Below are 12,985 nucleotides of genomic sequence, written 5' to 3' on the forward strand. Positions count from 1 at the left end.
TTGACCTAATGGAATGGAACTCCAAATTTGTAGTCAACTTCCATGTATTAAGAAGGTTGCAAGATATGGTTGGAACAATGTGAAATGAGTGCATATATATTTTTAACGATTAAAAACACCCTTAAAAAAAATGAGCATTCAACATAAATGAACAAACCCACATATATTCGACAAAATCTTGGATCAGTTTTCATATGGCAAGATACAAAATTGAAAAGATATTAATCTAACACATAAATTCGGGAAGCAACGTCTTGGACCAACCAATCAAAGCCTTCCAACAGCCCCTCGCCGGTGTATGCACTACAACCAACAATTTTCCAATGCCGTGTTTTGTCCATGGCTTCCAAATTCAATACCTGAAGAGTAAGAGATGAACAAATACGTAGGTAGTTAAGCATTAGTTCACTTTATGCATTGGAAAGCATTTATTTAAGAACCCCACATCTAAACCTCAAGTTAATAGTAATAGCATACAACAGGATGACTTAACATGATGTTTGATTCTAAAAGTCACAAGAACTTGAATGAAACCCTTCGCCTTTTAACTATAATTTGTGATAAGGGCTATGAAATTTTCCTTACAGAATTTGCTCTAAATGTGATGTATAATTATTTTCTCTAAGTGTGATGTATAATTATTCTCTAAATGTGATGGATATTTAGCAGAAAGTGTGAAAATTTGTGTTTAAGATCAAGTAATTACTTTAAAATTTCCGGAATATACTAGTCTAACTCTACAGATGCTGTGCAACCTTGGATTTATGCACGACTTTTCTAAAATAATATCTCGTGAGGTGGTTAGCCAACTGCCATTATGCAAAGGATGGAAAGAACTTGATCGGGAGGGACTAACAAGCAACGTTTTCAAGTTAAATCTTCAGCAAAGATCCCATTGGAGCGAAATTGAATTTAAAGCTTAGAAGAGGAACTTCTTACCTTAGCAATTTCCTCTGGAGAAAGGGCTCCTTTTATGTCCTGCTTATTGGCGAGAATAAGCAATGATGCTCCAGAAAGTCTCTGTAATATGAGCAAAAAAATTAGTAATCTCTTTCTTTACCATGTAAAATTTTATAGAACCTTTGATATCATCTGTGCTTACATTTCAGTTATTACTTACATACTTCTTTCTTTAAGTGAGAAACTAATCTCATTGCGATAGATAAAAGGAAAGGTAGAGACACCACAGAAAAATACTGATTAAAAGCATCAAAACACATTTCTGAACTAGTTAGGACCATATATCAACTTATCAAGCTTGCATTTCATATACTTGGCTGAGTCGCCAATAAATGCATCACTAACAACTTTGAACTTCAGAATAACTAAAGACTTTATGAGAATGTCAAACCACCTACGGTTCTATGATGAATTTTGACCAATAATAGATAGTAATATCTCGCAAATACAGAAAAATGAAAACAGAAAGATTGAGCCTACATCATATACAGAGAAAATCACATTGTTATTACATAGTAAACCTGTCAATTAAGGAACAGGGACTTCTATTTCTAACCTCTTCTTTCAAAAGATTATCAAGTTCCGACTTGCAATCATCCAATCTTCTAAGATCAGAACTGTCAACCACCCATACTAGTCCATCCGTCTGCTCAAAATAGTTCCTCCAATATGATCTTATAGTCTTTTGGCCCCCAACATCCCATATGTTAAGTGTGTACCTGCCATAGTAATTTGTTAACTGCATGTCAAATGTGCATCAAAGTTCAAATATTCGCACTATAAATATTTCCCACAAGCACAACAAAAATATAGAATCAGGAGTAGCCGATCAAGTTTTTAGAACAAAGAATCGGTTGAAAATAGCTTATGCATTGACGGAGAGAAGATCTCTTCTGCGTCATAATCAAAAACTCTCATAAAAAAATGCAAAATGGGCCATATTATTCACGGTTCATTGCCATTTATTTGTGGGGGAAAATTAGCAAGTAAAGAGTGAACAGGGTGCATACCAAATCTCAAAACTTTAACAAGAAAATTTCAATCCAGAAAAAATAATGAATTGCAAGCATGGTAACAAGAACAAGCATGGAAGCTCACTTGTGATAGATGATAGTCTTGATATTAAATCCAAGCGTAGGGCTGATAACGCTGGTATCTTCCCCATTGATTTTTAAAACGATGGTAGTTTTCCCAGAGTTGTCAAGGCCTCTGAATGTCAATCAACAATGGATCCAACTGGATAAGAAGCAGAGAAGTAAACTGGGGAGGAAACAGATAGAGATAGAGGGAGAGAGATTGACATACACCATAAGTATACGCATTTCCTTCTCTTTCCTTTTGATTTTTCGAATGATACTAAGCAACCCCATTATCTACGCCAACTCCGCACTGCAAATCTTCTAAGCAGTTCACCGAATTCAGTAGCAATTTCCTCGTCTTTCTAATAAACAACACAGGGATTGAAATGGTTTAGAACTTTTTTTGGGTGTTATTTTCTTTGCTTTTAGAGATAACTCAGATTCTCAACCGGGTTCCTAAAACCTAAGCCCAGTAAATAGATATGTGGAAGAAAAAACGTTACAGAAACAATGAGAGACGAACAAACCTTGACGCGGGAGAGTGAGGTAAAGTTGAGAAGTAAGGAGGATCGATCGAGAGAGAAGCCAACCAAATGACGACTACAGAGAGAGATTTGAGCGCGAGTCCAGTGAGAAATTGGGCGGAAGCTTCTCGTCGGAAATTGGGAATTTTACCTCTTTGTAAAAATTTGTATTTTTTTTTTTTTTTTGGCGACTTTTTTGCAAATTTGAGGAAGTACAAAGTTTCTTCGTTATGTGAAGGCTTAAAAGTTAAAAGACGAAAACGTTTTCACTTATAGTGCTCACCGGCTGATTTATGCAGCCGCTGCACGATTACGTGCTCTCCTCACGTTGTTGTATCTGATAACTATTTATGTTCAAAAAGTATCAAGCCTATTAACCATGGTAATTTCATACTTACATTTTTAAAAAATAATTGTAAAGTAGCTATTAAATTATAAATCCAACTCAAATCAACTTCAAAGATGAATTTAGGTATTGATACACCTAATCGGAAGTGACTGCTTGAGGATGAGAATTGAAAGTTATCAGTTCTTCATTGAGCAAACATGTGAACCAGGGTTAGGGCATCAACTCCATGAATTAGCAATAGAGTGTAGAGACTGATCGACTATATATTAAATGTTCGTCGTCTAAGTTTAAGGAATATGCTTTTAAAGTCGATTGTTATCCCAAGGCATGTGATGTTATTAGGTTCATCTCCTGGCTTTATCGATTCATAGACAATCGAGCGCTACAAAACGTTTAGTTAAACCCTAAATAAAGGAAATGAAGCAACCGATAAATCAGAAACTGACCTCCAAATTCCAACGATGGTGAAGGCGGAAGGGAATGACTTTTAACGCTACTAAATTTTGGGCCGCGATTAATGGATCTTGAGGCCCATTAGTGGTTTGATTTCCATAGATATAAAATTTAAATAGACAAGATAGTAAATTACACATTTGTGTTTGATTTAGCTATTATATATATGTACAAATTAATATACAATAGAACAATAATGTAATCATAGATTAAATCCAGTAAACATGGGGCATTTTTAAAAATAGCAATAATATATATTGAAACTACTCCCAAAATTCTCCAAAATAGTTTCGTTTTTTTTCATATCTATAGCAATTCCTTCTTAATATATTGTTCCAAAATAGTTTTTGCATAAATTAAAGTAAATTAATATATTTATATAGAACATTTATTAAATATATTTGAATTGGGTAAATTAACTAAAAAATACTAATAATTAAATTAATTCAATGTTTGTGTTAACGAAAGTTCACTACATTATACAATGGAAGGAAACGAGTTTTAATGGTAAAGATAATAGACAACATATCTATAACAATAGCAACTATAGTCATTCAAGTGATTGATTTTTTTATAGTTGTAGTCAAGGGTGAATTCAGCATGGATTAGAGAGTTCTCATTCCAATGATATGAGGTATCATTTGGATTGGATGTTCAGGACACATAATTCCAGCTATGTAAAAAAGTTCAAACATGTTAAGACTTAGAAACCACACTATCAAATAAATACAAATTAAAACCTGCTTAGCCATCATCTTAGTGTTAAACTTTATATTTGACATTCTTTTTGTATGATATAAATTCTGTCTATGGAATATTTAGTTTAACTTTTACTATTATATACCATTCCATTGCCGATCAAAGGATTCTTCATAAGTTTCAATTGATTCAACATGAAATGAGACACTCATCAAAGGACTCAAACACATTTTAACGTTGAGTTCTTAAAATTACACAGACACAAAAACTAGCCAAATTTGAAAATCACGAATTCAAAAGTCACACTGCAAAGCTACCTCTGTATTCCATGTTATCCGGTCAATCGCAACCATTCTTCACGATTTCCTTAGCGTCGATTAGCCTCCACATATACCAAGCTCCGATCGATCTGTAAGGCTTCCATTTCTCACAAAGTTTCTCCATCTCCGCCGGCTTCGGCAATTCCTTCAGTCCGTACAATCTCTGCACCCCTTTTCTCACTCCCAAATCCCCCACGGGCAGCACATCCGGCCGATGTAGGGTAAATATCATGAACATATGCACCGACCAAACGCCGATTCCCTTCACCGCCGTTAACGCCCTCAATAGAGTCTCGTCGTCCATCTCCAGAATAAATGAATTTGATAAACTCCCCTCTATGAATTTCGTTGCTAGATCATGGAGGTAACTTGCCTTCCTCCCCGAAACTCCGATTACTCGCAGCTGTTGCGGCGAGAGTCCGAGCACGGTGTCCGGCAGTACCGCCGCCTCTCCGCCGCATAGCGAGGCGAAGCGATTGTAGATCGCTTCGGCGGCCTTTGTGGCGAGTTGTTGGTAGAGGATGCTCTTCGTTAGTGCTAAGAACGGTGGATTGGACTTGAAATTGGGGGTTTCGCAAGAATCTAACAAACTTATTAGAAGAGGATCCGAACGGCGTAAATGATTGATCGCTGTAGAAATTTTATCTGAAGACGACAAGGATTTGACGGGATCGGCGAGGTTCGGGAATATTCGGGTCGGGTTATAACCGCCGGGAGCTGAAATTTGTGGTTTGGTCGGTTCTTGATTGGAGGAAATCTTCCGAACTTTTGTGGATGGGAAGGGAATCTTGGAGGAAGCCGAGGGAGAGAGAGGAACAGCGTCGGATGGAGACTCCAACTGAAAGAGGCATTTCCGGCGGATTCTTTTGGCCATGGGCGACGGTGAATGATTTGTGGGTAAAAAGGTAGGTTTTGAATCTTTGATTTTGGAAGAATGAAGTACAGATGTCGGGTCGTAATTGATTAAGATGAGATCGTCTACTCCGTCAGCAACTCAAAGCTTGCTATGCACGATTGGATTTTCAAGTTAATACTTATGATTTAATTCAGTCAAACGCCATCTTTTATCAACTTTGACTGCAGATATAAGATTTGCTTTTTAATGACTTAGGTGAATTACAATTTTTTCTTTCTATCATTATATTCTATTTAAATTTGTCCTTTCTAATATGTATAGAAGATTCATTTTTTAGATGGTTAGTAGTTAGTAACACTGGTAACAAAACAAAATCGCGTGTAGATTAAGGAACTAGAATAGTGAAAACAGTGGAATCTCTGTCTATGTCAAGAATAGACTACCATTATCCTTGCCCATTATGTTTAGGGATTCCAATCCTTCTAAATATTTAATAAGAATATTGGGTTGCTCGACCTTGATTTGGGAGAATTGCGCACATAGTCAACCATCCCGATAACAAATCTTTATTAGAAGAGAAAGAGGAATAGGAATGAGGTAAAACCTATAAATAAATTAGGTCGATGCGTATATGTGATATAGGTAAGTCATAAGCTAGTATTCAACACTATTTCCTTCTTTCAATCCGTCAAAGTGGCTATGCCCTCCACTACACCAATATTCAACTTTCTTTTTGCTAGCAAGTTTTGTAAAGATAAAAAAACGTCTAGACTTTGTCAAAATTTGACATCAACAATAGGATATAATCATTATAGATAAAAACAATTAAGACCTTATTGATAGTTTAAAAAAATAGAGTCTACTACCACTAAAAATATGGAACATCTAACTTCGAGCTTGATAATACAAGCATTAAAAGAAAATCATGTCAAATATTTAATTGAAAAATTATACCATCAAAGTTATTTATTATTAAATTTTGACCACTAAATGTAGTGAGCCATGCACGAAATAGAAAACCAAGTTAATTAGTTTATATGTTGACAAGATAACCATTTATTTACGTAGTAAACAAATTGAAAAATACTTGGAACATAAAATAACTTACTCCACAAATATTATAACTTAAAATAGTATATACCTTAAATATAAATTATTATAATGCTAATTATAAAATGATGCATTTTGAACTCATATTATCAGAGTTTATATACTATTACAACTCACTATTACACTCACTAAGGAAAGTAATTAACGACTACAGCCACAAACTCATTGCTTAAACCCAACATCTAAAAGTTTTAACTAGACTTTGAAACCTATTTTAAGCATCTAATTTTTAATTTTGTTAATTGATGCCTTGTAAATTTATTAAAGAAACTATCATGAATGAAGTAAGAAATTAAAATATGGTCAATATTCTTTTCCTTAAATGGAAGTATTTATTCCCTTTCCAGTTGGTGTGGGAGTATGCACTCTGTGTACACAAATTCCCACCAAAATGAGACTTATTTTCTTTTTCTTTCTCTTTTTTCCCAGTGATTTTAAATCTTTGGTTGGACAATGGTCAATTGATTCACTTTTAGAATGATGATTGGCTGTGCCACTATCCTTATATATCCATCCTATAATAATTCCTATCAAACTTACAAGATTCTCATGATCATCATCTCATATAGTGAATAGACAACATATTCAATGTGAAAAAAGTGGTTTCATATATCTTCCCCATTCAACTACCTATCAAGGAACATTTGACATCATCATACTTGAAGACAAGAATTTTGGAATGAATGGAGAGAGTCGGAGCCACCTATACCATATAAAACCCCACAACTTTTTCTCCCTATCCTATGTTGTAGGGTTAGGCAATTATTTCCAAAGATTATTCAAAGTACAAAAAGAAACATATATATTCATTCTTTTATTTTTAATCTTGAACATTTCTCAACTGTTCAAGAAATCAAATATCTTTACCATTTAGGTGCATATGTGATGTAGACAATGTTTAGATGTAGAAGATGATCCATATTTCAAATCTAGCACAGGTCCACTAGGCAAGCCCAATACAGACAAGATAGACTTGTTAAATCAAGTTACTATTAGATGACTTGGAAAAAAATATGAATATTGAAAATATACAATTAAACTAATGGAGATGGACAGACACTCTTAACGAAGAAGAAAACATGCAAGGAAGAAGAGAAGCAAATTGAACCGTACTATTCCATTGGGAATGAAGAAAGACAAAGTAAGAGAGAGAAAGAAAAAGAGATGACAAATATATATATAAAATTTTAATATTTCGATTTTCACAAACATTAACGTATAATGGAAAAATAAGTAGCAGCCAAAAAATTCTGAAAGGGTAAAAGAAAAAAAAAGAGAGAAAATTTAAAAAAAAAAAAAGAAGAAAGAAAGAAAAATTGATGAAGGTGGATTCTTTAGAGGAGACAGTATTTCCATAAAACCGTCTCACCATCTTTTAAAAATCCTTCAACAACATTATAATGCTTCCTTTCTTTCTCTTTTTCTCTTCTTCTTCTTCTTTTTTTCTTTTCTCCCCAGTATAAAAAGAAAAGTAAATATTAATAACAAATTAAAAGAAAAAAAGAAAAAAAAAACTCTCCCACATCTCTTCCCATTGCCAAAAAAAAAAAAAAAACTTTTTTTTTTCTTTCCTTTTTTCTCGTGGGATGATAATTTTCAACTTGTGAAATCATAATAAAGCTGAGGTTGCTCTGTATCATTGAGACTCCATGTTAGAAAAGCGACGCTTGGATTGAGTTCATTGGCAATACCATGTGAGAATCTCGGTGCTTTTTGGCTATGAGAATGATGCTGTAGCCATGAACTCGCTTGTTGCCCTGAACTTGCTGCTTTTCTTTCTTCCTTCTTGTATCTAATCCCACACGCATTGCACAACGACTGCAATTTAAATTTATCACAACCCATCAGCTTTAATTCATGGACAGAACAAAATTTGAAGAAAAAAATGATAGAAATTTAAATTACCTTAGGGCCGCTAGGTCCGTTACGCCAGAGAGGGGTAGTGGTAGTGTCACAATTAGCACAGTGACGAGCGAACATTTGGTCACCATTATTGGCATTAGATTTATCACTGCCAATATTAGCGCTGCTGCGGCGGGTGGTTTTGGAGGAATGAGGATGTTTGGTACGAGGTAAATCCCAAGTAAAATTAGAAGCAGAGTGTTGTTCTTCACGGCGTTTCTCGTCGTACTCAGTCATACGAGTAGAGGGCGTTCCGAGAGAGAGTGTACAATCAACTGGAGAGGAAGATTCGAAAGAGTAATGTTCGGTTTCGTAGTAATTATTGTAGGAGGGCATAGAGAAGTAAGTGCCCTGTTGCCCGTAAAATCCATTACAAGAACACTCTCCTGCAGAGTAACATTGGTAGCTACCACAACGTTGCATCATTGTTTGTGGTGAAATACAGAACAAAGGGGTTTGTTTTTGTGTGTGTGTTTGTGTTTTGGATTTGGGTAGAAAAAACAGAGGAGTGGGAGTAGAAAATAATGAAGAAATGGGAGAAAGTGGGAGGTAATTTATAAGGAGAGGAAGAGGAAAGACAGGTCAGCAAGGAAGAAAAAAAAAGAGAAGAGTCCACGTTGTCGGAATGAAGAATATACGGAGTACTTTGTTTTAATTCAAAGACAAGGTGGGGTCGACATTCATGTTCGGGAGAGAGAAAAAGAAATGATAATGAAAACGATGTCTGAATTGTCTGGTCTTGTCAGTTTGATTCAGTCAATGTGATTGTAGGGTTGGAATAAAGCCTTTTGTGTGTGACTGATTCTTTTTATTATTGCCCAAAAACCAAACTCTACTCTGTTTTTAATGTTTTTCTTTTCTTCTCTTCTCTTCTTCTAATCACTATTCTGTTTATATATACATAAGTAGGTCCAAATTCAAAAACTAGATTAGTAACATCTAAATCAATGGACATAATCTCGTGTGACATTCATTTTGAATGAGATTTTATATTGGGAAATGTGATTGATGTTGTTGTATTAATTAAGTAATATTAAAAAAATGGTGGGAATTAAGCAATTGGTAGGTCAAAAGTGAAAGGGATGTGGGGAGAGGAACAGTCTTCAATAGATCTTGTTCGTTCTCCGATCACGAGGCTGAAAATATAATGAAAGAGTCAAACTAAAATATTAATATTATTCATTAATGTTTTTCTTGATTTATTAAAAATCTGAGCCTCTTTTCAATTTTTCCAACATTTTTTCTGATGTTCATCCATCTTGATTTGATCTCAGTTTCATTTTATTGGACCAAACATCCATTTGAACTTTATAGATTCTAAAACCACATTTGATGCTGTAAAATATCATCTAAAATCAAGGAGTAGTTGGTCTGAATAGTTTTTGTAATGCAAAGTTTTGATGAACATCCCCTTGAAGAAGAAGAAACGTTGGAAAAGAAAGAAGAAAATGAAATAGAAGGAGAAGGAGAAGGCTTTTATCACGTGCTTTTTCTTGATAGAGGGGATTCTTAACGTTTGGAATAGAACAAGAGAAAAAGAGGAAGGAGAGATGCGATACTTAGGGAGATACTGAGGCAATGATCAAATCAAAGCAAAGGACTGTGTTTTTAGTGTGTCGTAATATTTAGGTTTTTGTGGGTGTGTGCAAAAAAAATAGATTCTGAGTCAAAGATACAAACTCGAAAAAAGAAAAAGTGTTGGAAACATATATAATTACAACTGAAAGTAAAATGGGAAAATATTTATTATATATATATAAAACAGAGGGTAGCTTAAAAAACTGTGAAGGAAGGGGAGAAAAAAGGAAAGAGAAAAATAAACGAGCCAATCCAATACATAAAATGATGAATCATGATAGCCAACCCCGACCAAACTCCTCTTCTGAAAACACGGACCCCACAAACACATTTAAAAGAAAAATAGAGAAACAAAATGGAAAGATATATATATAATCAGATCGTCTTGAGATTGATGATGTGCTCTATTCTCTTCTCTACCAAAAAAGAGATTCTCTCACACACTCTCTCTCTCTCTCTCTCTCTCTACATATATATATATATGTGTGTGTGTGTATATATATTCTGTTTGCTTTTTTTTTTTTTTTGGGGGGGGGGAGGGTTTAATAATAAGAGTAGGAGAGAACAAAGTATTATGATTAAACGCCACATACCATAAAAAGTGCCACATTATCTGAAACTTACGTGGCCGACTTCTTCCATATATGAAATACTTTTTTGTACTCTTATTCTAATTTATATTATTGCTTTGTCGGTACCACACAAATGTGAATGTATCAACACTTCCTCTCCTCACAACTCCCACTTTTGTATATGCAAAATGAGTTATGTATTATATCATTTTTTACTTCTTACAATTTTTAGATGGAATAGGTATAAATATAGTAATTCTATTATAAAAATATTTAAATATATAACACATTTTTTTAAAAAAATCTAACAAAAAAAATCAAAATTAGTTCATTTGTAAAGATCATTTAGTTTTGAAATGCAATCAATAGCAATCTTACCATTTGATGGTTTCTCTACTTCTTTAATGTTTTTTGTACTTTGATAATAAATTGAAGATTAAATTATTAGTCTTGTCATTAAACTGTAAAATTTATGTCTAAAACTAATCATAAATTTATTTTAATAACAATAATGATCTATTAGATATAAGTTTTAATTGTTTGTTAAATATAAATTTTTACTTTTAGTTTTATAATTTATCAAATTCAATAAACCATTATTTAGAAAAAAGATAAAACTAAAAAACTAATAAATTTAAAAGTTCATATATATACCGAATTAACAACCTCAATTTCTATACACTAAATTTATAATTTAATCTAAATTAAAAGAGTTAGTAATGGTTTGCGAATCCGCTCTTAGTCCATTGTGTTTTGAAGTATAATATATTTTGAATGTGCATGTGTTTAACACTAAATATAGCAAAATTAGCAAGATAATCTCTATAACTGACAAACTAAAAAAAATAGACTTAAGTTTATCTCTTTTAAATCGTGTTATACTCCGTTTGTTGGCTATACATGAAAGTTTAATTTTTTTTAGCAATGTATATGTGTTTTTTTCAGTACATTTGTACCTCAAATAATATTATTTCTTCCAAAAATCGAGGGAAAAAACAAAAGAAGAAATGGATAATGAAGAATTTATGGGCGCCCAATTGATTATAAGAGCTACTTTTTTGTTTTAATTTTTAAATATTTTGGAGGGGACAAGAGAGATTGATGTTGATGGTTCCCACTAACAACATTTATGGGGTGGTAATATTTTATTATATTAAACCAAATCATAAAAACTATACAAAATTTATTGAAATACCAACTCAAAGAACCAAATTATTATTATTGCATGCCAAGAAAAGAATTAAAAAAGAGTTCTTGAAGTTGAAGATTAATATTTCCAACGCAGTAAAGGGGGACAATATACACACACATAGATTTTATTAAATATATAATCAAATGAAATGGGGCACGTGGAGTGTATTGCATGCATGCAAAAAACGACACTAAAATTAATCACAAGATCCATGTAGTAGAGGAATCAATGATGATGAAAATCCAAATGGGGAATACAAAAACACACATCCAATATCTCTACTAAATTATAATTCCACGATATCATTTCATTAATTCCCTTTTAAATTTAAAGTTATATTTGTTAATTTCAAGTATCAAATCCAAATAATTATATGAATAACTATTTTTAATTGTTATGCATAAATCTTCCCCATAAAACATACAGTAAATTTCTTTAAACACACCAAATAATCTTGCTAAATTTTTGTTAGAAGTAGAAAATTCCATCATCTATATATTTCCACAACTTTTGTATTAAAAACATCTCATATAATATAAAAATATTGAGATTGTTGAATAAATAACAAGTTAATGCGTTAATAAATACATATAGTTTTCATTTTCTATTTCTTTTTTTATATATATAAATTATATGATAATTTTATTAACTTGAATGGAAAAAAATAGTCGCGGATAACTAAAAATGAATCTAAATTGAATTCACTTACAATAATTGAAGATTTGAATTTACAACTACTAAACTCTAAACTCAAGTGGTATATATAAACATTGAAAAAACAGTATAAGTTTGAAAAAAGAAATTATGAGTAAATATAAGGAGGAGAGGGAGTTGAAAGAAAAATGTTTAAAATTTTGGTATCAATAGATAAATAGAGATATATAGAAAAGAATATTTAAAATATTTGAGGCTGTTTAGGAAAAACACAAAGAAAGAAAGTATATGTTAGTTAGAATATGAAAGACGATATAATGTTGATGATTTTGAATAAATTGGGTTGATTTGATGATAATAATGAAGAAGAAAAAGAGTATGTGAAGTTATTGATTATAAGTGGACGTAAGATGGTAAAAAAAAAAAGAGAAAAAAAGAATGAAAATGAATGGTAGAGAAGTGGACAAAAAATGAGTAATATTAAAAAAGGGGAAGGAAGACGATATTCTATGTTCCTCAAAAGCAACAAAAAATACAACTGGGAATGTCTGTAGGAAGCTTTGTTAGTTGGGCCTGCTGGTGGCTTCGGGGCGATTCTGCCGTACGTTGACTGGATCTTCTTTTTCCCCACTTATCTTAAAGTAATAACAACCAAACCCACACTCATCCATTATTATCATTTTTATTTTCTCCTTATATCATTTTTATTCTTCAAAATACTATTTTCTATTTTTTTA

At 32.7% G+C, this 12,985-nt stretch overlaps 3 protein-coding genes across 4 annotated transcripts; all 3 read right to left on the reverse strand.

Moving 5' to 3' along the window:
• Positions 1-69: 69 nt before the first annotated feature.
• LOC101219492 (ADP-ribosylation factor-like protein 2) lies at positions 70-2,904 on the reverse strand. 2 transcript variants are annotated; one of them, XM_004143463.3, is made up of 6 exons: positions 2,567-2,904; positions 2,266-2,401; positions 2,059-2,169; positions 1,517-1,679; positions 940-1,020; positions 70-359 (listed from the first exon to the last, which is right to left on the reverse strand). In XM_004143463.3, exons 2-6 carry the CDS (start codon positions 2,328-2,330, stop codon positions 222-224), a joined length of 558 nt encoding a protein of 185 aa, XP_004143511.3. In that variant the 5' UTR covers positions 2,331-2,401; positions 2,567-2,904; the 3' UTR covers positions 70-221. The 2 variants fall into 2 exon arrangements, with proteins under 2 accessions (XP_004143511.3, XP_031743650.1); XM_031887790.1 differs by having other exon boundaries at positions 2,266-2,397; positions 2,567-2,889.
• A 1,278-nt stretch (positions 2,905-4,182) lies between these two features.
• LOC101219253 (DNA-3-methyladenine glycosylase 1) lies at positions 4,183-5,510 on the reverse strand. Its single transcript, XM_004143462.3, has one exon. It carries the CDS (start codon positions 5,256-5,258, stop codon positions 4,404-4,406), a length of 855 nt encoding a protein of 284 aa, XP_004143510.1. The 5' UTR covers positions 5,259-5,510; the 3' UTR covers positions 4,183-4,403.
• A 1,989-nt stretch (positions 5,511-7,499) lies between these two features.
• LOC101220447 (GATA transcription factor 18) lies at positions 7,500-8,783 on the reverse strand. Its single transcript, XM_004143467.3, has 2 exons — positions 8,256-8,783; positions 7,500-8,168 (listed from the first exon to the last, which is right to left on the reverse strand). The coding sequence occupies exons 1-2, from the start codon at positions 8,676-8,678 to the stop codon at positions 7,947-7,949; spliced, it is 645 nt and encodes a 214-aa protein (XP_004143515.1). The 5' UTR covers positions 8,679-8,783; the 3' UTR covers positions 7,500-7,946.
• Positions 8,784-12,985: the final 4,202 nt, after the last annotated feature.

Source organism: Cucumis sativus, chromosome 6 (genome assembly GCF_000004075.3).
Source record: "Cucumis sativus cultivar 9930 chromosome 6, Cucumber_9930_V3, whole genome shotgun sequence".
Lineage (NCBI taxonomy): Eukaryota > Viridiplantae > Streptophyta > Magnoliopsida > Cucurbitales > Cucurbitaceae > Cucumis > Cucumis sativus.